The sequence below is a fragment of the Scyliorhinus canicula genome, chromosome 4, assembly GCF_902713615.1.
Source record: "Scyliorhinus canicula chromosome 4, sScyCan1.1, whole genome shotgun sequence".
Classification (NCBI taxonomy): Eukaryota; Metazoa; Chordata; class Chondrichthyes; order Carcharhiniformes; family Scyliorhinidae; genus Scyliorhinus; species Scyliorhinus canicula.
In genome coordinates this window covers 108,210,722-108,236,095 of record NC_052149.1, presented here as the reverse complement: position 1 = coordinate 108,236,095, position 25,374 = coordinate 108,210,722, and the positions used below count along the sequence as shown (strand labels likewise).

The following is a 25,374-nucleotide window of genomic DNA, read 5'->3' as shown; positions in this document are numbered from 1 at the left end:
AAGATTCGGGACGTTTTCAGGGGAAAACCTAAATTTTGAGAAGAGTGAATATTTTATGATGCCCCGGCTGGGAGTGGGGCTGATATTTTGCAGGGCGACAACCCACTTCAGGTATCTGGGGGTGCAGGTGGCGCGGGACTGGGGGTGGGAGCTCCATAGGAACAACTTCACTAGCTTGGTGGGGAGGGTGAAGGCTGACATGGCAAGGTGCGACAATCACCCTCTGTCATTAGCTGGTCAGGAATAGGCAATTAAAATGAATGTGTTGCCACGATTTTTGTTTTGTTCCAATGCCTGCCGGCCGTTTTACCCAAGTGGGCAGTGCGGGAACGGCCCCGCAAACCATGTACATGTGTTTCGGTCCTGCCCGAAGTTGGAGGGGTATTGGAGGAAGGTTTTTAGCATCTTCTCGGGGGTACTACACATGGACTTGAAACCGGGTCCCCTAGAGGCCATTTTCGGAGTGTCGGACCGGCCTGACCTGCAGGCGGGTGCAGGGGTGGATGTTTTAGCCTTCGCCTGGCTGATTGCCTTGAGGCGGGTCCTGTTGGTAGCACCAAATGAATGATTGGTGATTCATTATGATTTGGTTGAAAGTGAATATAATGACGGCAACTCATGGAAAATATGGCCGTGACTGGACAATCCCGGCAGCTGGTTGGGCTGGAGCTGGAATACCTCATCCTATAAATCAGGAAATGACCTGAATATAAGAGTTACTGCAGGGTGTTAGAAGACAGACGAATTGAAATAAAGAATTAGTGATTTATCAAAGCTATCTAGCCCTGGGGTACTTTTGTCAGTGCATAATATAGATGCATTTATTATATATTCCCACCAAGCAACTCCCCAAGGCTCTTTTGGCAGCACCTTCCAAACCCTTGACCTCTACCACCTAGAAGGACAAGGGCAGCAGATGCACAGGAACACGACCTGCAAGCTCACCTCCAAGACACCCACCATCCTGACTTGGAACTATACCGTTTTTACACAGTCATTGGGCTAACAGCACTGTGGGTATACACGACATGGACTGAAGCTTTTCAAGAAGGCAGCTCACCACCACATTCTCAAGGGCAACTTGGGATGGACAATGAATTCTGGCTTAGCCTGCAAAGCTCACATCCCATGAACAAACAGAACCATATTAACTATGGTTAATATGGTCATATGGCTAACATATGAGATGTAGAGGAAAGGATTGCAAAGATGATTCTCGACAGGAGCGAGAGTAACAGGGTAGTTGTTATGGGGGACTTTAACTTTCCAAATATTGACTGGAAATACTATAGTTCGAGTACTATAGATGGGTCAGTTTTTGTACAGTGTGTGCAGGAGGGTTTTCTGACACAGTATGTAGACAGGCCAACAAGGGGCGAGGCCACATTGGATTTGGTACTGGGTAATGAACCCGGCCAGGTGTTAGATTTAGATGTAGGTGAGCACTTTGGTGATAGTGATCACAACTCGGTTATGTTTACTTTGGCAATGGGCAGGGATAGGTATATACCGCAAGGCAAGAATTATAGCTGGGGGAAAGGCAATTATGATGCTATTCGGCAAGATTTAGGATGTATAGGATGGGGAAGGAAACTGCAGGGGATGGGTACAATCGAAATGTGGAGCTTTTTCAAGGAACAGCTACTGCGTGTCCTTGATAAGTATGTACCTGTCAGGCAGGGAGGAAGTTGTCGAGCAAGGGAACAGTGGTTTACTAAGGAAGTTGAAGCACTTGTCAAGAGGAAGAAGAAGGCTTATGTTAGGATGAGACATGAAGGCTCAGTTAGGGCACTTGAGAGTTACAAGTTAGCCAGGAAGGACCTAAAGGGAGAGTTAAGAAGAGTGAGGAGAGGACACGAAAAGTCGTTGGCGGATAGGATCAAGGAAAACCCTAAGGCTTTCTATAGGTATATCAGGAACAAAAGAATGACTAGAGTAAGATTAGGGCCAATCAAGGATAGTAGTGGAAAGTTGTGTGTGGAATCAGAGGAGATAGGGGAAGCATTAAATGGATATTTTTCGTCAGTGTTTACACTGGAGAAAGACAATGTTGTTGAGGAGAACACTCAGGTTCAGTCGACCAGGCTAGATGGAATTGAGGTTCAAAAGGAGGAGGTGTTAGCAATTTTGGAAAATGTCAAAATAGATAAGTCCCCTGGGCCAGATGGGATTTATCCTAGGATTCTCTGGGAAGCCAGGGAGGAGATTGCAGAGCCTTTGTCCTTGATCTTTATGTCGTCTTTGTCGACAGGAATAGTGCCGGAAGACTGGAGGATAGCAAATGTTGTCCCCTTGTTCAAGAAGGGGAGTAGAGACAACCCTGGTAATTATAGACCTGTGAGCCTTACTTCGGTTGTGGGTAAAATGTTGGAAAAGGTTATAAGAGATAGGGTTTATAATCATCTTGAAAAGAACAAGTTGATTAGCGATAGTCAACACGGTTTTGTGAAGGGTAGGTCATGCCTCACAAACCTTATTGAGTTTTTTGAGAAGGTGACCAAACAGGTGGATCAGGGTAAAGCGGTTGATGTGGTGTATATGGATTTCAGTAAAGCGTTTGATAAGGTTCCCCACGGTAGGCTATTGCAGAAAATAAGGAAGTATGGGATTGAAGGTGATTTAGCGGTTTGGATCAGTAATTGGCTAGCTGAAAGAAGACAGAGGGTGGTGGTTGATGGCAAATGTTCATCCTGGAGTTCAGCTACTAGTGGTGTACCGCAAGGATCTGTTTTGGGGCCACTGCTGTTTGTCATTTTTATAAATGACCTGGAAGAGGGTGTAGAAGGATGGGTTAGTAAATTTGCAGATGACACGAAGGTCGGTGGAGTTGTGGATAGTGCTGAAGGATGTTATAGGATACAGAGGGACATAGATAAGCTGCAGAGCTGGGCTGAGAGGTGGCAGATGGAGTTTAATGCGGAAAAGTGTGAGGTGGTTCACTTTGGAAGGAGTAACAGGAATGCAGAGTACTGGGCTAATGGCAAGATTCTTGGTAGTGTAGATGAACAGAGAGATCTCGGCATCCAGGTGCATAAATCCCTGAAAGTTGCCACCCAGGTTAATAGGGCTGTTAAGAAGGCATATGGTGTGCTAGCCTTTATCAGCAGGGGGATTGAGTTTCGGAGCCACAAGGTCATGCTGCAGCTGTACATAACTCTGGTGCGGCCGCACCTGGAGTACTGCGTGCAGTTCTGGTCACCACATTATAGGAAGGATGTGGAAGCTTTGGAAAGGGTTCAGAGGAGATTTACTAGGATGTTGCCTGGTATGGAGGGAAGGTCTTACGAGGAAAGGCTCAGGGACTTGAGGTTGTTTTCGTTAGAGAGGAGAAGGCTGAGAGGTGACTTAATAGAGACATACAAGATAGTCAGAGGGTTAGATAGGGTGGACAGTGAGAGTCTTTTTCCTCGGATGGTGATGACCAACACGAGGGGACATAGCTCTAAATTGAGGGGTGATAGATATAGGACAGATGTCAGAGGCAGTTTCTTTACTCAGAGAGTAGTAGGGGTGTGGAACGCCCTGCCTGCAACAGTAGTAGACTCGCCAACTTTAAGGGCATTTAAGTGGTCACTGGATAGACATATGGATAAAATGGAATAGTGTAGGTCAGATAGGCTTCAGATGGTTTCACAGGTCGGCGCAACATCGAGGGCCGAAGGGCCCGTACTGCGCTGTAGTGTTCTATGTTCTAACTTGATTGACGGTTTACCCCAACTGTTTGCCAATGTGGTAAAACTTGGATAAGACTGATAAGACTGGAGGGAGTGGTGGGGGGTGGCCAGGAGGTGGGCTGTGGGGTCGAGGTGGATGGATACGCGGTCAGCACAATTGGCGCCATCTTTTCCAGCCTGATCAATGCGTATGGGGGGGGGGTTTGTGTATGCATGGCTGCATCCTGTTAGCCCTCCGCATGTGCAGCACGAGCCTGGTTATTCTCCAACCATTTTTTGTGCGTTCCGCAGGTGTTTCACGTGACGCCGGTGCTAGCCCCTCACCGGTAGCAGAATCGGTGAGGGTTTTGCGCCGATTTACCTGTCGTGAAACACCACAGATCCTCTGTTGGCGTCAGCACTTAGCCTCAGGAACGGAGAATCCAACCCTTGTTTAAAAATCCAGAGATAAATGTCTCATTATCAATGCTCATTTCCCTCTTCAAGAAACAAATACCAGCACCCCCAATGTAACGGCTGTCATTTCCTTGAAATCTAATGGAATAAAAATGGAATTTCACTTATGCAGTTGCCTTTGATCATCAATCTGAATCAGAGCTGCTTTCAAGTTATATTTTTTTGCCGTTGCCAAACCTTTTAAAAATAAATTAATCAGAATACTGAAGTATATCAGGTTGGCATATGGCCTTTCCATGTTTGTGCTGCATTGCTCTCAACATTGGGGCAGAAGCTGGTTATTTGTTGAAATGCTGTTTGGTCATTTATCTGGAACTGCTGCAGTATTCCACTGGGAAAGGGAGTGAGTTGCATCAACAATATAGCTGTAAAGAGGTAGAAACACTTGAAACAAAAGTAATCAACAACTTCACGTCCACATAGTTAACTGCCACCTACTCTTTTAAACTGCTTAATTGAAATGATCTGATAACTCCACTTATTTCCACTTCCAAAACAAAGGTCATCACTAACAAATCCAGCAGGGAATTCAGGAGAAAACTCTTTACTCAGCGGGTTGTTAGAATGCGTAACTTTCTACCATAAGGAATCAATTAAGGAGAAATTAGATAAGTAGATGAAGGAGCAAATAATAGGAGGACATGCAGGTAACGGTTAGATGAAAGAGATCCATGTGGAGCATAAACATTAACATACCTGCAGGGTCAATTCTATGCAATTCATTAAAATTAACTTTTTGCTTAATTCATATGATTATTTAGCATAAAAACCCCCAACTTCAAATGGCCACGAACGTAACCTGCACTGTGTTACTTTGTAATACATTTGAGTATATCTGTTTGGTGGTTTTCTCCAATTGCTCAATGCCACACAGCAGAGGCAGTACCAAGGAGATCAATAGTGTCCGGTTTCTGTCATGCTAATGTGAATTGTATTGTTAGTGCCACTGACACAGCTACAAGTCTCATCCCTCCCTCTACACCTTCCCTTCCAGGAAATGCAGCAGGGAAAGGCACCCCCTAATCAAAAATAGGGCTTCCTATTCGCATTAAAATTTGGCACGGGTATATTTTAAAATTAAAATTTGGTAAAATGAAGCTGTTAATATTCTGCAGTGCTGGTCAATCAGAGTAAGCTTCAAATGAATCGGGAAGCTCAATAGCGTCCTGTTTGTCGTTCAAACCAATTAATTTTGCTTGATGAAAAAGTCCATGACCGTTACAATGTCAAAATGCCATTGCTCCATGGAAACATTGCCTGTTCCTCCTCTAGCTCGGATGAATACATGACAAATAGACTTAAATGTACACAGGTGCATTTTATCGTCAATCATTGTCTAAAGATGTGCAGGTTAGGTGGGGTGACGGGGATAGGGAATGGGAGTGGGCCGAGGTAGGGTGCTCTTTTGGAGGGTTGGTGCAGACTCAATGGGCTGAAAGGCCTCATTCTGCATTGTAGGGATTGCTTGGCTTAATACCCCTCCCCTCTCCCGTATTTGGTCCATCACAGGCAAGGGTTAATAGCCTCCATCGCCAAGACCCTTACCAAAATAGTAGCCACTTGTCAAACCCGAGGATCCATGCCAAAGAAAGGCTATTGCTGTCTTCAAAGTCAGAAATAAGCAAAGAAAGTGGATAAGGAACAGATCACATCCAGCCTTCAGGGTGTGAAAGCATGTTCGCAAACACACACTTAGCACTTTAAGCACTGTCACCTCATTAAGCCATTTAATCACCAAGATGTGCCAAAAGCTGCTATAAATGTGAAATATAAGCCCTCTGGGGCTATATTATGAGTTTTTTTCATCTCTATGCATCCTCTGGGGCTGTTTAGCTCACTGGGCTAAATCACTGGCTTTGAAAGCAGACCAAGGCAAGCCAGCAGCATGGTTCAATTCCCGTAACAGCCTCCCCGAACATGTGCCGGAATGTGGCGACTAGGGGCTTTTCACAGTAACTTCATTTGAAGCCTACCCGTGACAATAAGTGATTTTCATTTTTTTCATTTTCTGAGGCAGAGATGAAAAGGGATTTATTGCTCAATCTTCACCTCATATTCCAGCCTTCAACAAATTCCGGCAGGGATTCCTAATGGCCAAGCAAACTGCAAAGGGTCAACGGTTCTTGAATGAATTGTAAAACTGATAAGCCACAGGACTGCTCCCAGCAGCTCAATGTAAAAAATGTATCAGCTGCCATTGCAATATTCAGATCAAAGGTTTGTACCCATTTGGCCAACCTCAGCTATTGTGGGTCTAAGTGCCACAATTGGCCTCAGCAGCTCCAAGTTACAGATCAGAAAAGTGATAGCGCCAGGATTGTTGTCCACAGTGACCACCGGTGGCAGCGTGCCAGGTCAACTGATACAAAATTAGCTCTGATACCAAGCTGTGGTAGAATTGTTCAATGCTCCAGTTTCCGCCAGGTTCTCTGGTTTCCTCCCATAGTCCAAAGATGCGCCGGTTAGGTGGATTGGCCTTGCCTACAAATTGTCCCTTAGTGTCCAGGAATATGTAGGTTATATGGGGTTATGGGGATAGGGCGGAGATTGGGCCTAGGTAGGGTGTCTTTCAGAGCTTGGTGCAGACTCAATGGGCCGAATGGCCTCCTACTGCACTGTAGGGATTCTATGCCTTCTAGAATCTGGTTTTCAAGTTTGCTGCTGCCTTTTGAATACATATTTTGCTGGGTTAAAAATCACTCTGAATGTTGCTCTTTGACAATGTGAGTCAAATGGAAATGCACCGATTGTATCTTGTATCTTCGTTGTGCATGAAAAAATGGTCACAGAGCTTTGGGAGACTGATGCTGTACTAAATTGCTGACAAAATGAACTAAGCATTTTTGTGTCCAGACGCCAGCCCAAATAAGTCAAATTCACTGCCTGCTTTTTGTTTTTCTGATCATTTATAAAGGTCAAGATGCCTGAAGTGTTGTCAGCGTTGGGACTTCATGAACTAGCAGCTGTTTTACTCACAGCTCCTTTCCTATCAGTTCAGTGAATTTTATGGATATGATTCTCCTCGCTGTCCTATCAGCAGCTCAACTGACCCATTTGTCATTATTATTGCAATTTCCCGCCTGCCCTCCTCAAAGTTAATTAATTTGAAGTCAATTGGACATGAGGAATTAATTTGAAGTCAATTGGACATGTGGGCAAGTTTCCAATTTCTCAGCTCTCTTCAGCCAGTATGGTCTCACACTAACTTCAAATTCAAATCTACATGAGCTAGTTTTTAAGAAACTGTTGAAAGACTCAGGTGCAATTTGTGTCTCAAAGGGATAGATGTGACTTTTACATCTCATCATATAATCATTGTTTTTCCTGACCAAATCCAATGCCCTGATTCTAAACGCCCAGTCAACTAGGCCAGTTGGACTGTCCAGTGTGAGAAAAATTCACTTTTCGACAACTGTGAATGGTACCTAGAGGACGGACAATCGGTTCGCTGTAAGAATTCAAAAATAGGTGTTGGAAAACCAGTAGTGTTACTGGGCCTGATCCACCTCTCCCCAATCTCTTCTTCACCATTTTAAAAAAAAAAATAATTTTTATTGAAGAATTTTGTATTTATACAACAACATCGAACCATAATAAAATACCAACAATAACAATAATGATAGCGATCATAAACATTCGCCCCACCTCAATGAACGACACAACATATTAACACAATGTTAAGTTACATAACCATAGAAAAAAAAATAGAAACAATAATAAGGAACACCCCCCCCTGACCTCCCCCCCGCCTCCCGGGTTGCTGCTGCTATTGACCAAGATACCTATATTTGAGCCAGGAAGTCCAGAAAAGGCTGCCACCGTTTATAGAACCCTTGTATTGATCCTCTCAGGGTAAATTTGACCCTCTCCAATTTTATAAATCCCGCCATGTCACTGATCCAGGTCTCCACACTTGGGGGCCTCGCAACCTTCCACTGCAGCAAGATCCTCCGCCGGGCTACTAGGGATGCAAAGGCCAGGACACCGGCCTCTTTCGCCTCCTGCACTCCCGGCTCCACCGCAACTCCAAAAATCGCGAGTCCCCACCCTGGTTTGACCCTGGATCCAACCACCGTCGACACCGTCCCCGCCACCCCCTTCCAGAATTCTTCCAGTGCCGGGCATGCCCAGAACATATGGGCATGATTCGCTGGACTCCCCAAACATCTGGTGCACCTGTCCTCACCACCAAAGAACCTACTCATCCTAGTCCCGGACATGTGGGCCCGGTGCAGCACCTTGAATTGGATGAGACTAAGCCTCGCACATGAAGAGGAAGAGTTGACTCTCTCCAAGGCATCCGCCCAAGTTCCCCCTCCCATTTAGCCTTCAGCTCCTCCACTGAGGACTCCGCCACCTCCTGCATTACCTTATAAATGTCAGACACCTTCCCCTCTCCGACCCACACCCCCGAAAGCACTCTGTCCATTGCCCCCCGCGAGGGCAGCAAAGGGAACTCCTCTACCTGTCGCCTAGCAAACGCCTTTACTTGCAAGTATCTGAACATGTTCCCTTGGGGGAGCCCAAATTTATCTTCCAGTTCCTCCAGGCCCGCAAACCTCCTGCCAATAAACAGGTCCCTCAATTTTCTGATGCCCACCCTTTGTCATCCCCTAAATCCCCCATCAGTGTTCCCCGGGATGAACCGATGATTTCCACCCAATGGAGCCTCCATCAAGCCCCCTGTTTTCCCCCTATGCCGTCTCCACTGTCCCCAGATTCTTAGGGTCGCCGCCACCACCAGGCTCGTGGTATACCTCTTAGGAGAGAGCGGCAACGGCGCCGTTGCCAAGGCACCCAGGCTCGTACCTCTACATGACGCCATCTCCATTCTTTTCCGCCCCCCCCCCTCCCCCATTTACGCACCATTGACACATTGGCCGGCCAATAGTACCCCAAAAGGTTGGGCAGCGCCAGCCCGCCTCTATCCCTCCCTCGCTCCAGGAAAACCCTCTTCACTCTCGGAGTCCCATGTGCCCACACAAAGCTCAAAATACTGCTAGTCACTCTCCTAAAGAAGGCCCTGGGGATGAAGGTGGGCAGGCACTGAAAGAGGAACAAGAACCTCAGAAGCACCATTATTTTGACGGACTGCACCCTCCCCGCCAACGACAATGGCAGCATGTCCCACCTCTTGAACTCCTCCTCCATCTGACCCACAAGCCTGGTGAAATTATGCTTGTGAAGAGTCCCCCAGCTCCTGGCCACCTGCACCCCCAGGTACCTAAAACTCTCCCCTGCCTTCCAAAGCGGGAGCCTACCAATTCCTTCCTCCTGGTCTCCAGGGTGCACCACAAACACCTCACTCTTGCCTAAATTTAGTTTATAGCCTGAAAAGGTCCCAAACTCAGCTAGCAGCTCTATCACCCCCGGCATCCCTCCCACCGGGTCCGCCACATACAGTAACAGGTCATCGGCATACAACAACACCCTATGTTCCTCCCCACCTCGCACCAAACCTCTCCACCTCCCTGAATCCCTCAACGCCATCGCCAACGGCTTGATTGCCAATGCAAACAACAAGGGGGACAGGGGGAAACCCTGCCTGGTCCCTCGGTAAAGCCGGCCTTTTCCCATTCGTGGCCACACACGCCATCGGGGCCTCATATAGCAGCCTCACCCATCTAATAAACCCTTCACCAAATCCAAACCTCCCCAACACCTCCCATAAGTACGCCCACTCCACTCTATCGAAGGCCTTCTCCGCATCCAGTGCCACCAATATCTCAGCCTCCCCCTCAATCGCCGGCATCATGATGACATTCAACAATCTCCGCACATTCGTGTTCAGCTGCCTTCCCTTCACAAAACCTGTCTGGTCCTCGTGTACAACCCCTGGCACACAGTCCTCTATCCTGGTGGCCAGGATTTTGGCCAGCACCTTGGCATCCACATTGAGAAGAGATATGGGCCTGTATGAACCACACTGCTGGGGGTCCTTATCCCTCTTTAAGATTAACGAAATCAGCGCCCGCGACATCATCGGGGGGCAAAGTTCCCCCTTCCCACGCTTCATTAAGTGTCCGCACCAGCAAGGGTCCCACTAGGTCCACAAACCTTTTATAAAATTCCACCGGGAACCCATCCGGCCCCGGCGCCTTCCCTGACTGCATCTGCCCGATCCCCTTAACTAGCTCCTCCAGCTCAATTGGCGCCCCCAACCCCTCCACCTGCTCCTCCTGCACCTTCGGGAAAGAAAGCCCGTCGAGAAACCTCTCCATTCCCCTCCTCTCCACCGTTGGCTCCGACCGGTACAGTTCCCCGTAAAAGTCCTTGAAGACCTCATTCACCTCTACCCCCTTCCGCACCACATTCCCACTCTTGTCTGTCACTCCAGCAATTTCCTTAGCCGCATCCCGCTTGCGGAGCTGATGAGCCAGCATCCTACTCGCCTTTTCACCGTGTTCATACACTGCCCCTTGTGCTTTCCTCCACTGTCCCTCCGCCTTTCTAGTGGTCAGCAAATCAAATTTAGCCTGTAGGCTGCGCCTCTCCCCCAACAGTCCCTCCTCTGGTGCCTCTGCGTACCTCCCGTCTACCTCCAGCATCTTTCCCACCAGTCTATCCCTCTCACTCCTCTCGCTCCTCTCCCTGTGTGCCCGGATGGATATCAGCTCCCCACGAATCACTGCCTTCAGGGCTTCCCAGACCATCCCCACCTGGACCTCCCCCGTATCATTCACCTCGAGGTACCCCTCAATACTTGCCCGGACCCTCCTGCACACCTCCTCCTCCGCCAACAACCCCACATCCAACCGCCACAACGGGCGCTGGTCCCGCACCTCCCCCATCTCCAACTCTATCCAATGCGGAGCGTGGTCGGAGATTGCAATGGCCGAATATTCGGCCTCCTCCACTCTTGGAATCAGTCCTCTACTCACCACGAAGAAGTCTATCCGAGAATAGACCCTATGTACTTGGGAGAAGAAAGAGTACTCCCGTGCCCTCGGCCTCACAAACCTCCATGGATCCACCCCTCCCATCTGGTCCATAAACCCTCTCAGTACCTTGGCTGCCGCCGGCCTCCTACCCGTGCTGGAACTGGACCGATCCAGTGGAGGATCCAACACCGTATTGAAGTCCCCCCCCCATAATCAGACCTCCCGCCTCTAGATCCGGGACCCGTCCCAGCATACGCCTCATAAAGCCCGCATCGTCCCAATTTGGGGCATACACACTAGCAAGTACCACCTTCTCTCCCTGTAGCCTGCCCCTAACCATAACAACCTACCCCCCTTATCCGCCACCACCTCAGATGCCTCAAACGACACATTTTTCCCCACCAGAATCGCCACTCCCCGGTTCTTCACATCCAACCCAGAGTGGAAAACCTGCCCCACCCACCCTTTCCTCAGACGGACCTGGTCCGCCACCTTCAGGTGGGTCTCCTTCAGGTGGGTCTCCTGAAGCATTGCCACATCTGCCTTTAGCCCCCTCAGATGAGCAAGCACCCTCGACCGCTTCACCGGCCCATTCAATCCTCTCGCATTCCAGGTGACCAACCGGATCAGAGGGCGTCCCGCCCCCCTCCCCCGTCGACTAGCTATAGCCCGTCGACTGCCCGCCCCAGGCCAGCACCCCCCGCCTGACCCAGTCCCCACAGCGACAATACCTCATCTCTGTCCCCCCCCGGCCCACACCAGCTCCTTCCTGACCCTGCCAGCAGCAACCCAGTATTCCCCTTCTCCCCCCCCCCCCCCCCCCACAAGGCTAGGAACTCTCCTAGCCGGGAACCGTCCTCCATTGTACTTCCGTGGGTCAGCTAACTTCTGCTGACCCCGGAAACTCCCGCCAAAAACCCGACCCCTCCCAAAGTGGGATCATCCACCATCCTGTCCCTCCTACAGGCACCGCTGCAGCGCGGGGAAGAACCAGTTAAGGCCCCCCCCCCCCCCACCCCCGTCATCATCTCCACCCCCCAACCCCGCAAAGCGGGAAACCAGAGGAAAGCCCGCGCTTTCGCACTGCCCCACCACACCCTTCTGACGCAGCTCCCAAGTACCAGCCCTGCTCCATACTCCCAACCCGATATAGAATAGAACAAACCCCCCCCCAACCCTCCCCGCAAGATACAAAACTCAAACAATGCCCCCCAACAAAAAACAGAACAACACCCCAATAAATAACCATATCAAAATTACAAAAGTACAGAAAAAGAGAACACAGCAACAGCAGAAACCAGCAATAAAGTATTACAACCGCCCCCGCAACCCCCAACCCCTAGTTCGAGTCCAGTTTCTCTGTCCGCACGAAGGCCCACCCCTCCTCCGGGGAATCAAAATAATGATGCCGGTCCAAATAAGTTACCCACAGGCGCGCAGGCTGCAACATTCCAAACTTTATCTTCTTCTTGTAGAGCACCTCTTTCGTCCAGTTGAACCCGGACCGCCGCTTAGCCACCTCCGCACTCCAATCCTGGTAGATCCGTACTACCCCATTCTCCCAATTGTTGCTCTTCACCTTCTTGGCCCAGCGCAGCACACACTCCCGATCACTGAACCGGTGGAACCTCACCAGCACCGCACGCGGGGGTTCATTCTCCTTAGGCCTCCTGGCCAGTACCCTGTGGGCTCCCTCCAGCTCCAGGGGCAGGTGGAAAGATCCTGCCACCACTAGCGAGTTCAGCATCGTAGCCACGTAGGTTGTCAGATCCGACCCCTCCAGCCCTTCCGCAAGGCCCAAGATCCTCAGATTTTTCCGCCTCATGCGGTGATCAAGCTCCTCGAAGCGGTCCTGCCACTTCTTGTGGAGTGCCGAGTGCCCCTCCACCTAACTCACGAGGACCACGGCCTCCTCCTCTCGTTCAGTGGCCTGCGCCTGCAGCACCTGGATGGCAGCACCCTGGGTCGTCTGAATCTCCGAGAGCTTTTTATTCGTTTCCTGCAGAGAGCTCAATACCTCAGCCTTGAAATCTGCAAAACACGCAGGAGAGTAGCTTGCTGCTCCTGGGCCCACTGCTTCCACTCCTCTGGTGCTCTGCCGGCTGCCATCGTGGAATCTGTGGTGATCACAAGTTAACTAGATGCAATACAACTGAGCAAACACTAGAGGGGGCACGGGAGAGCCATATAAATAGACGGGGACAGGAAGTGAGGACACACTTCACAGACGGCAGAACTTGGAGCAGGACACACGCCAGCTAGGAACACTGAAGGTAGCCATAGGTAACAGCACTGAAGAGAGAACGAACTCACAATAAAGCATCTTCTCCACATTTGAGACTACGAGCTTTATTAAGACACGAGTAACAACACACGGTACCCAGGAGTGGCTTCAGACGCTTACTACAGGACAACTCAGTGGCAGACACAGAAAGCTCAAAATGGCATGGAAATCTCCTACTGGACATTTGACTTGGGAAGACATCGCTAATTCGAGGATGTGGCTTGGATACCCAGAGCAGCTAGACCTGACTGGCAATGTAAGAGGTGTCTGGAAAAGGTTTTAACAAATGTTTGATTTGGATCTCGTAGCTAATGAGGTACAAGACGCCTCCGACAACATTAAAATAGCAATTCTCACCGCAGGGCCTGTAAATAGGAAAGTTTATAATGGATTTAAATACTCAAAAGATGAAGACAGAAACAGCTTACAAACGTTACTAAACAAATTTGAAGAGTACTGTGAGAAATTTGAACAGCAAGACATGCTCAGAGTCCTAACTGCACAGAGACTGAGTGATGCAAAACTTAAAAAATCACGAAAAGAACAAGAAATCGCGAATGAAAAGTACAGATCAAAAAGAAGAAATAACAAGAATTTCTCACAAAGCCAAAATGCTGAAACCCAGTCCAAATCGGGAAGAGAAGGTAACTTACAACTTTTAGAAATCCAGTCCAGATGGGACAGAAAAATCGCTGAAATCCGCGAAAAAATGGCAGTCGGAGCACATTTTGCAGTCTCCGGTAAGCAAAGAACTACAAATTGCGTCTGCGCATGCGCCGGAACCGGAAGCCGCGCATGCGCAGTTTAAAAAATATCGCGGTGCCGATCGTTATGCGCAGTGCGCAAGTCGCGCATGCGCAGTCAAATAAAGTTTTGGTCGCGGATCGTTATGCGCATGCGCAAGCCGCGCATGCGCAGTCAAAAAAAGTTTTGGTCGCGGATCGTAATGCGCATGCGCACGCCGCGCATGCGCAATGGAAACAAAACCGCACAGTGAAGGAGGAAGGCCGATTGCGCATGCGCAATGCATTCCTGCGCGTGACGTCATGACGTCTGAGCATCCCGACCACGCCCACTTAAAAGGGAAATGCCCGAAAATTGCAAACAAGACACTTAAAGTGGTAAACACAAATTTTCTTGCCTCAGAACACAGAAAAACGCCTGAACTTAAACCAACAGTTAAAAACAACTTGCACAACACCCTGAAAAAAGCAGTCTGCACCACCCAAAGTGAAGAGAACAAAAAGAATTCCGAAACAACAAAAGATGATTTGTTTCTCAAAGATTACCTCTCAGACATGGCTGAATCAGTCGGATATGCTTATCACAGCATCAGCGACACGGTCGCAAAGCACAACACGAACCAACTCGTGGTAGATGAATCCAACCAAGATGATTTGGTTTTCAAAGAACACTACTCAGACATGGCTGAGTCAGTCGGATATGCTTATCACAGCATCAGCGACACGGTCGCAAAGCACAACACGAACCAACTCGTGGTAGATGAATCCAACCAAGATGATTTGGTTTTCAAAGAACACTACTCAGACATGGCTGAGTCAGTCGGATATGCTTATCACAGCATCAGCGACACGGTCGCAAAGCACAACACGAACCAACTCGTGGTAGATGAATCCAACCAAGATGATTTGGTTTTCAAAGAACACTACTCAGACATGGCTGAGTCAGTCGGATATGCTTATCACAGCATCAGCGACACGGTCGCAAAGCACAACACGAACCAACTCGTGGTAGAGGAATCCAACCAAGATGATTTGGTTTTCAAAGAACACTACTCAGACATGGCTGAGTCAGTCGGATATGCTTATCACAGCATCAGCAACACGGTCGCAAAGTTCAACACGAATCAACTCGTGGTAGAAGAAGCCAATGAAGATGAAATGGGTATCAAAGAATACTACTCAGACATGGAGGAGTTATTTGGACATGCTGATCACAGCATCAGCGACACCGTTGCAAAGCTCAACACGACTCTACTCATGGTAGATGAATCCAACACCATGATGCCATGGCAGCTCGTCGATACATTGGATGACAGCAATACCCTAGACGATGACGACGCCACACAGAGAGCACAGGAAGACTCCACAGAGCGAGCGATGACAGGCTCCACAGTGCGAGTGATGAAAGACTCCAAAAGGGATGCAAGCAAACACTCCCTGGCGAACACCATGCATGAACAAGACCATGAAGGTAAACCCGCTGTATCTGAGCAACCACAAGCAGACTATGAAAGTCTAACAGGCTCACATGAACAAGAAGAAGACAATGCACCTCTACCCACTGCATGCGAAGACAGTGACAAGGTGATCACACTCGACGTACAGGATCACAGCGAGACTGACAGTTCTCAGCTTGTCTGTACCGAAGCACAGAGCGAAAACAGTAACAAGGTGATCGCACTCGACGTACAGGATCACAGCGAGACTGACAGTTCTCAGCTTGTCTGTACAGAAGCACAGAGTCGGGCCACCCAACAGTCCAGAGAGACGATGCCGAAAGAAAACATGCAGATTTTGACTCCAGAAGAGGAGCACCTGGAGTCCAGAGAGACAACGCCGAAAGAAACCATGCAGATTCTGACTCCAGAAGAGGAGCACCTGGAGTCCAGAGAGACCAAGCCGAAAGAAAACATGCAGATTTTGACTCCAGAAGAGGAGCACCTGGAGTCCAGAGAGACAACGCCGAAAGAAACCATGCAGATTCTGACTCCAGAAGAGGAGCACCTGGAGTCCAGTGAGACAACATCAACAGAAATCATGAAGATTTCAACTCCAGAAGCGGAGCACCAAGAGTCTAGAGAGACCACGTCAAGTGAAATCATGCAGAATTGGACTCCAGAACAGGAGCGCCAAGAGTCCGGAGACACCACGTCAACTGAAATCATGCAGATTTGGACTCCAGAAGAGGAGCGCCAGAAGTCCACAGACACCACGTCAATTGTAATCATGGAGGTTTTGACTCCAGAAGAGGAGCGCCAAGAATCCAGAGACACCGCGTCAAATGGAATCGAGAAGAATTTGACTCCGGAAGAGGAGCACCAAGAAAGCAAAGATGAGGAATCCAATTCTCCACAAATGATTGATGTCACCTGCACCGATGCAACATCAGATCATTCGCACCACTCTCGAGACGAAATGCTCAATGACTCAAATTATCCACTCGGGACACGAATAGAGTATAACAAGAAAAACAACAGTCAAAAGAAGCACAGCAGAAACGGGACAAACAACAGCAAGAACAAAAGTAACATGAAGCGCGACAAGACCAACAACAATAGCAAGAAGCACAGCAGAAACGAGAACGACAACAGAAAGAACAAAAGCAACATGAAGCGCGACAAGACAAACAACAAAGTCAGGCACAAAGATAGCGACAACGACAGAGACAGAGACAACAAGAACGGCAACGAAAACAACAAAGTCAGGAACAAAGATAGCGACAACACCAAAGACAGAAACGACAAAAACAGCAACACGAACGGCAACGAAAACAACAAAGTCAGGAACAACGACAGTGCCAACACCAAAGACAGAAACGACAAAAACAGCAACAAGTACGGCAACGAAAACAACAAAAACAGGAACGACAGAAACAACAGCAATGAAACAACGACTTGTACACAATGGTACTACTCGCCACATGTAGGACAATGCCACAGCTCACTGCAAAACGATGACAAGACTACAAACATGTCATGGGATGACAACGAATCGCACAAACTCACGTCTGCTCCAGAACGAGCAAGCACACCAGCATCCAAGGCGGATGAGACAATAAATCAACACCACAAGCACAAAAAAAAAGTCCATGCCAGTCAACATCAGTGAGGTGACCATGCAAACACCTCGGGATGATGCAGTGGGTACTTAAAATAATAAGGAACACCAACAACATTCACAGCGGACTTGCAATATCAATATCACCACGTCATCAACAACAAAAAGAAAAAAAAAGCTCTGAACAAATTCATCAAGTTTGGACTCATAAATGTTTTTATTAAGATTGGACATATAACTACATTGGCTTTGTACAATATGCAATAGCACCATCACCTGCATAGATACGCATATCATAAGTAACTGTTTTCTATAATTTTCTTTAACGATGTACAGCAAATATGTAAAGAGAAAAAGGGGGATGTGGTAATCGTAGATTTACTAGATACAAAAACAACTGAGCAAACACCAGAGGGAGAGCTATAAATACACCGGGACAGGATGTACAATTTTCTTTAACGATGTACAGAAAATATGTAAAGAGAAAAAGGGGGATGTGGTGATCACAAGTTAACTAGATGCAATACAACTGAGCAAACACTAGAGGGGGCACGGGAGAGCCATATAAATAGACGGGGACAGGAAGTGAGGACACACTTCACAGACGGCAGAACGTGGAGCAGGACACATGCCAGCTAGGAACACTGAAGGTAGCCATAGGTAACAGCACTGAAGAGAGAACGAACTCACAATAAAGCATCTTCTCCACATTTGAGACTACGAGCTTTATTAAGACACGAGTGACAACACAGAATCCTTCCCCCGTTTTTTCTGGGGAGCTGCTGTCGGTTTTTCCCCCTTTCCACTCCGAGTTCAAGTCATGAAATGTGGAGAAAGTCGATCAGCACACCTTCTCCCACCGGGAGACGTCGAAAAAATTCCGTTTTGGGCTCTAAAAATAGCCGAAAAGTCCGTTTGAATCGGGAGCTCCCAAATGTGCGGCTTCCTACGTCATCGCCACCACCGGAACGACCTCTTCTTCACCATTTTGCTTCATAAGTCACAGACTGTGATGCTAACTTTTAACACCATGTGATGCATATCCCGATCCAGGACACATTTATATCATAATTGCCAAATCGCTTAGCACTGACATAACAGGAGCAGGGTGAAAAAACATTTAGAAAATACAATTGCACTTTCATTGGAAAAGAAACGATTCTACAAAACGAAAAACGATCTTGGACTTTTCCCATGGCCCCGACTGCAGAAAACCACAGCAGTGGGTGGATGGAGCATCGACAGGTGGATTTTCCAGATTCAGTGTCATCCAGGAGATCCATCTTCCAGCCTCAGGGTGTTCGTGGAGAACCATCTTTTTCAGATCCATCTTCTTTCATCAATGGTGGGTTAATGATGTTGGGCATCTTTTCAATATGGCACCCAGATATGATGGCGGGACTCATGCCATCATGTTCACCCTTCCATGGAATACGGCACTAAACCCCTGGGTACATAACTAATGAGGTTGGGGCCTAAAGATAAGTGGCGGGATTCTCCGTTCCTCAGTGTTGACACCGGGGCAGGGTTTGTGGACTTCTGCGACATCAAAACCGGCGCCGCACCTGGACCGATTCAGCGACTGTTGAGGAGCCAGCATTGGCGTCACGTGGGACACAATTGATTCCAATGTAAAATGGTGCAGGATTCGCCTGGTCCGTGATTGACACTCAGGAGGCTGACAAGCTGCAGCTGCATCTACATACTTCACTCCTCACACACACACTCATCCCAGCCAAAAAGATGGCACTGGTTGCGCTGGAGTGCACCCATTCCACTGATGAGTTGGCTGGGGCCAGAGGGCACCTACTCCCTGCAGAGCTGGCGGAAGCCCGCCAGCTTGTGGCATGACTGTCAGCAAACTATGGCAATGTTGGACACTTTCCATACCTCCTCTCTCTCCCTCATAGCCACGGCACCAGTTTCACGATTTTTAAAAGCACAAGTGAGTCTCGCCTTTGGGAATTCGCCCCACTGGAGGCAGAGAATCGCGGAGGCCCCGAAGGCCCGCTAATTAGATACGAATAGCATTTACTGTACGTGCGTTCTGGAACATAGAATCACAGAATGTACAGTGGAGGAGGCCATTCGGCCCATCAGATCTGCACCGGCCCTTGGAAAGAGCACCCTACCTAAGCCCACACCTCCACCATATCCCTGTAACTCCACCTATCCTTTTTGGACACAAACAATATTAGTTTTAGTTATCGTTTGGACACTAAGGGCAATTTAGCAAGGCCAATCCACCTAACCTGCACATCTTTGGACTGTGGGAAGAAACCGGAGCACCCGGAGGAAACCCATACAGACACGGGGAGAATGTGCAGACTCCGCACAGTGACCCAAGCCGGGAATTGAGCCTAGCACCCTGGAGCTGTGAAGCAATTGTGCTAACCACTGTGCTACTGTGCCACCAAACACATTGATGCCGCTGTTGAGGCACCGGAGAATTGTGATTTGATGTGAAATCGGTGCCCACCACGATTTTGGCTTCAAAACAGATTCTCTGCTCAATTGTATTTCCCAATTCCGGCGTTGTCCAAAGGAAAATCCCACCCATGGCGCGTTTCCCCGCTGGCCTTCGCAGTGGGAAACACCCCACATTCCTGCCCCCACCACAGGATTTAGTCCCAGGTGGGAGAATTCTGCCCAACATCTAACAAAGCTACAACCAGTGGCCGTGATTCTCCGAAATCCCGGCCAAGTGTTGACGCCGGCGTAAACACCAGAGTGGTGTATGCCAGCGTCAACGGGCCTCCTGACCCAGTTATTCTCCAGATTTCAGGGGGCTAGAATGGCACCGGAGTGCTGTTCGCTGCTCCGGCGCCAAAAGCTGTTCCTGCACGGCCGGTGCGGGTCTGCACATGCATGCAATGGCTATCTCCACGCCGGCGCATGCGTGTGGTTGCCATCTCCGCGCTGGCCCCGTGCAACATGGCGGAGCCCTACAGGGGCCCGGCGCGGAGGAGCATAGCCCCCCCCTGGAATGCGCAGGCCCACGGATCAGTAGCCCCTGATCGCAGGCCTGGCCACCGTGGAGCCCTACCCCCCCGGAGTCAGGTCCCCCACACCCAGGATGGCCCCCGCAGGCAGAACGGCGAGGTCTCGCCGGGTGGGAATATATGTGCACCATGTCGGCGGGACTCGGCAGGCACTCGGCCCATCGAGCGCGGAGAATCGCCGCGGGGGCCGCTTTTAAAGGCCCCCGACCGGCGCCGCTGTGACCGCGATTGGCGCCGATTCCCCCGTCGCCAGAGAATCGGCGGCCTGTCGTCGGAGCAGCGTGGCAAGATTCTCGCGCCCCCCCCGGAAATTCTCCGACCTGGCACGGGCTCGGAGAATCCCAGCCAATGCATTTGGTTGTTTCATGATACAAATGGTACTGAAAAGTATTGTTTTGTATATCAATGACATGAGTAAGAAGTCTTACAACACCAGGTTAAAGTCCAACATGTTTGTTTCAAACACTAGCTTTCGGAGCACTGCTCCTTCCTCAGGTGAATGAAGAGGTATGTTCCAGAAGCATATTTATAGACAAATTCAAAGATGCCAGATAATGCTTAGAATACCAGCATTTGCAGGTAATTGAGTCTCTGGATCTGTAAAGACTCAATTACCTGCAAATACTGGCATTCTAAGCATTGTCTGGCATCTTTGAATTTGTCTATATATATGCTTCTGGAACATACCTCTTCATTCACCTGAGGAAGGAGCAGTGCTCCGAAAGCTAGTGTTTGAAACAAACATGTTGGATTTTAACCTGTTGTTGTAAGACTTCTTACTGTGCTCACCCCAGTACAACGCCGGCATCTCCACATAATGACATGAGTAGTAAACTAAATTAACAAGGACAATTGAAGCTTTCAAGATTTGAGATTGATAAAATGTTGTTCGGTAAGAGTACCAAAGGCTATGTAGTTAAGTTAACTAAAAGGTTTAGAGATACAGATCAGTCATGACCTACGTGAATGGTGCAGTGGTTTTGAGCATCAAATTGCCTCAACCCATTCCTATGATCCCAAATCTACATTTGGGTTTAGCCTTGAACGAATGCAAAGGCCGGAATTTTCCATGCCCGATATGGGTGGGCATGTTCGATGGCGTGACTCGAAAATGTTGGCAGAAGGCCTTAGTTGCATTTCACAGTGGCAGAAATGCAGGACGTGAGCATCCCCGACTCCCATTAATGGCAGACTGAGAATTTGCATTTATCTTCAGCAGGAACTAAGCTGTCACATCAGACTGACAGGAATACTGATCATCATATCAAGGAGCCATAGAGAGGGTATAATTGGTGTGAGTGTATTTACACAAGCTAATATCATGTACAAGTGATTAACATCCATTCCCATACTATGCAACTATGCCTTCTGGGGGTGTAGCCGCTGGGGTAACCAGGTTTGGGGACTGCTAGATGGTGGGGTGGGCTGCGTGACACCCAACAAATTGGCATGCTGCATGTTGGTGGATATCCAATTCATGGCCAGTGCCATCTGTAGCCTTAAAATGGTCAATCATAGACCCAATGGCGCTCGTGGCCTCGAGGCAGCGCAGGTATGCGGTGTACTCCCGTCTGAGCGCACTCCTGCTCAGAGGGAATTTCACATTGGCACCAAGCCCTGAACCCTCCTTGGGGAGCCGAAACCCCACAGCTCGTGCTGCTTCGTGGAAATGCCCTCCATGCCCTTAAGTAATGCTTGGAGGGGTTTTTGAATGGGCTACTGCTGCATACCCTTCACTTCCTTGCCCTCGCCCGTTACCTGGACCCTTGTTGCCGTCCATTGACAGAGATCTCCAATGGAGGGTTCACTTTGTGAGAATCTTCCCTCTTATTCTTGAGGTCCTGGGTTGGAAGGTTTTGCACGCGGCAGTTCCATACAACCGTAGGATGCATCAGTTCACAGACTCCCAAGATATCTGTGTTTTCTGGGGCTTTGTGGGGTCCATGAATCAAGTGGACATGAGCTGCAAACTGCTCCTCCTTCTCAGTTCTTTGAAAAACCTTTTTTGCAGCTTTATTTGCACTTCAGTCCCACGTTCCCAATCCACGGGTACGTAGTGGGGAGAGTGGCATGGAAGGAGGATGACCTCTTCCTGTTTCGGGGTCTGGCAAACTCATCATCAGCAGGCATTGAACGATTTAGGGGGTCATCCGGCACAAATATCTGCCGCTGTACCCCGGCTACATTGAAGACTGGTGTCCCTCGAGAGGGAGCCTGTGGTGTTCATCAGCAAGATGAAGGCTTTCCCTGTCCAGTGGGCACCATGGGGACTGGGTGGTTTATTGGCTCCTTTAATCACAATTCCTTTGTGATTTGTTTTTTGTTGATGTAGTATTCCTTTAAGGGGCTTCTCTTTTAATGTGTCCTCCAGTTTGTTCAATTCAATTTATTTGGGTCAACTCAAAAGATCACACTTCCTTAACCTTTCTTCTGTTGTTATACAGCAGAGGTGGAGGCAGCCTGCTGTTTGCTACATTCCTGTTGTCTGTGATGACCATGGATTTCCTCCGGGTGCTCTGGTTTCCTCCCACAAACCAAAGATGTGCAGGTCAGGTCCCTTTAGTGTCCAAAGACTTGCAGGTTTACTGGGGTTACAGGGTTAGGGTGGGGGATTGGGCCTAGGAAGGATGCTCTCTTTGAGGGTCGGTGCAGGCTTGATGGGCCGACTGGCCTCTTTCTCCACTGTAGGGATTCTATGGAGTCACCTGCGTGGATTTATCTGAATGAACCATTTGATTCCCCCTGATACAGTATACAAGGAAAGAAATAACGCGGCATTCTAACTATTTGTCTTATAAGAAGTCAGCATTTCACACCTTGTCTGTGCTTTGGTGATTTAAAAAAAAAACAAAATGAAATGAAAATCGCTTTTGTCACAAGTAGGTTTCAAATGAAGTTACTGTGAAAAGCCCCGAGTCGCCACATTGTAGCGCCTGTTCGGGGAGGCTGGTGAGGGAATTGAAACGTGCTGCTGGCCTGCCTTGGTCTGCTTTAAAAGCCAGAGATTTAGCCCTGTGCTAAACCAGCCCCTTCTTGTACGTTCCACTGTACATGAAGATTTCAAACAGTATTTGTTAGAAAATATTTCATGGCAGATAAAGATTTTTATTCTGTCTTTGTTTGTGGACTTACTCATTCTTTCAATAAGAACATGGACAAAGCTTTCAATATCCTCTTGCAAGGATTGCTGGGCCTTTAGGGGCACTGGAAGGTAGCCATAGTATTTTCTGTTGCATATGTGCATCTGAACCTCTGGAACAAAACAGAAAATAAAAATTTGTCAGCATCTGTTAGGATGTGAAAGAATAAGGGTCAAATAATATAGAGTTAATTTAAGAATATTAGGTTAAACGTTACTTGGGTAAACTCACAGTGAAACATATTTTGTCAGGAATTGTAGTAATCCACGGGAGGCAGGAGTTCCGTCACCACACCAATATTTATTTACAATAACGATATTACAGGAGCAGCTACAAACAGTGCTGCTAGCAGTCCAGTCAACTTAAGACTGGCTCACAAAGCCTACACAGGTGATTATATGGGCCCCCTCAATGACCTATCATTGAGGTAGCTCATACTCCAATTGGCCAATCAATGAAGCCAATTGGAGTTCATTACATCCCTCCACCCCCCCAAGGTCTGAGGAATTCCTGCCAGCTGGCATTCCTCTGAGCTTCTTCCTGCTCCTCATGTCTGGGTCTGTCACCTCTGTGTCGTCCGCCGGGTCGTTCTCCGAAGTGGGCGGGGTGTACCTTATAGGTGCCCGTCTTTTCCTTGACGACCTCCTTGGAAGTTGTTCTTCCTCCTCCTCGGGGAGAGGTGTCGCGGCGGCCTCGTCGAGTGTGTCCATCTCCGACTCTGATGACTGGATGACGGGGTCTGGAGAAATTGCTCGGGGCTGGGGTGTGGGTATCCTTTCCGTCTGGACTATCCCAGCTTGAGGCGGTCCTGCTTCGCCTGCCTCCAGGTGTGGTTCCGCTGCCCTTATTTGGTCTAGGTGTTTCTTCAGCACCTTACCTCCTATTGAAACCTCGTAGGATATGGGCACTGTTTGGGACTCTACCGTGCCTTTGACCCACGTTGGTCCATTCCCATAATTCTTGACCCAAACCGGTGCCCCCACCTGGAAATGTCTCTGCTGCCGACTATTATCATGCCCCCTGCATTGGGCCTCCTGTTGTTTCTCTACTTTCCCTGTTAAATTTGGGAAAAGGAGACTCAGCCTCATTCGCAGCCGCCTTCCCATTAAGGATCAGCTGGCGGTATGCCCGTTGTGGAATGCGGTGTGGTCCTGTAATCAAACAGCCAGCGGGAGAGCTTTGTATCTATTGACGCTGCCGGCTGCTTCTTGAGTCCCGCTTTAAGTGTCTGGACCGCTCTCTCTGCCAGGCCGTTGGTCGCTGGATGGTAAGGGGTCGTTTTGATGTGACGGACTCCGTTTTCCTTCAGGAATTTTCCAAATTCCCCACTTGTGAATGCCATTCCGTTGTCCGACACCAATACCTCCGGAAGCCCATATGTTGCAAACGAGGCCCTGAGCTTTTCAATTGTCGATGCTGTGCTTGCCATGTTTACCCGGTGGGCGTCCACTATCACCAAAAACATTGAGCCCATGAAAGGGCCGGCGTGGTCAATATGCAGGCGGGCCCACGGTCTGCCTGGCCATTCCCACGGGTGCAATGGCACCGCTGGTGGCACTCTTTGCCCCTGTTGGCACTCCTGGCACCGACATACCAAGGCTGCTATGTCTGTGTCCAAACCTGGACACCAAACGTAGCTTCGAGCTAGCATCTTCATTTTAGACACCCCTGGGTGTCCATGATGTAACTCAGTTAAGATTGCCTGACGGCCCTAAGCTCGGACGATTACCTACCGTCTTCTACGGTTATTTGGTCCCTTCTGCTCCAGTATGGGTGCATCTGGGGCTCCACTGGTCTTTCCAGTTCCCCGTTAGCAGTAAATGCTTCATCTTGGCTAAAACTGGGTCTTTTTGCGTCCAGAACCGAATATGTTGTGCGTCTACTGGTAGGGTGTCCAAAAAATTTAGAGTCATTACTGTCTCCTCTACTTTTGGTATTTGCGGCGGAGTGTCCGGGAGGGGAAGTCTGCTCAAAGCATCTGCATATGCTACTCGCGTTCCCGGTCTGTGCTCCAGAACGTATCTATATGCCGCCAGTAGCAACGCCCAGCGTTGGATTCCAGCTGATGCAATCGGGGGTATTGACTTGTCTTCTTTTAATAACCCTAATAACGGCTTATGGTCCGTCACTATGGTGA

At 48.8% G+C, this 25,374-nt stretch overlaps 1 protein-coding gene across 1 annotated transcript in view; it reads right to left on the bottom strand.

Annotated features, from left to right (window-relative positions):
• Positions 1–25,374, bottom strand: part of LOC119964898 (procollagen galactosyltransferase 2-like) — a 212,485-nt gene that overhangs the window by 41,745 nt on the left and 145,366 nt on the right. The window contains exon 4 of the mRNA XM_038794991.1: positions 23,230–23,349. Within this exon, the coding sequence (XP_038650919.1) occupies positions 23,230–23,341 (112 nt within the window). The 5' untranslated portion in view covers positions 23,342–23,349. The remainder of the gene's footprint in view (positions 1–23,229; positions 23,350–25,374) is intronic.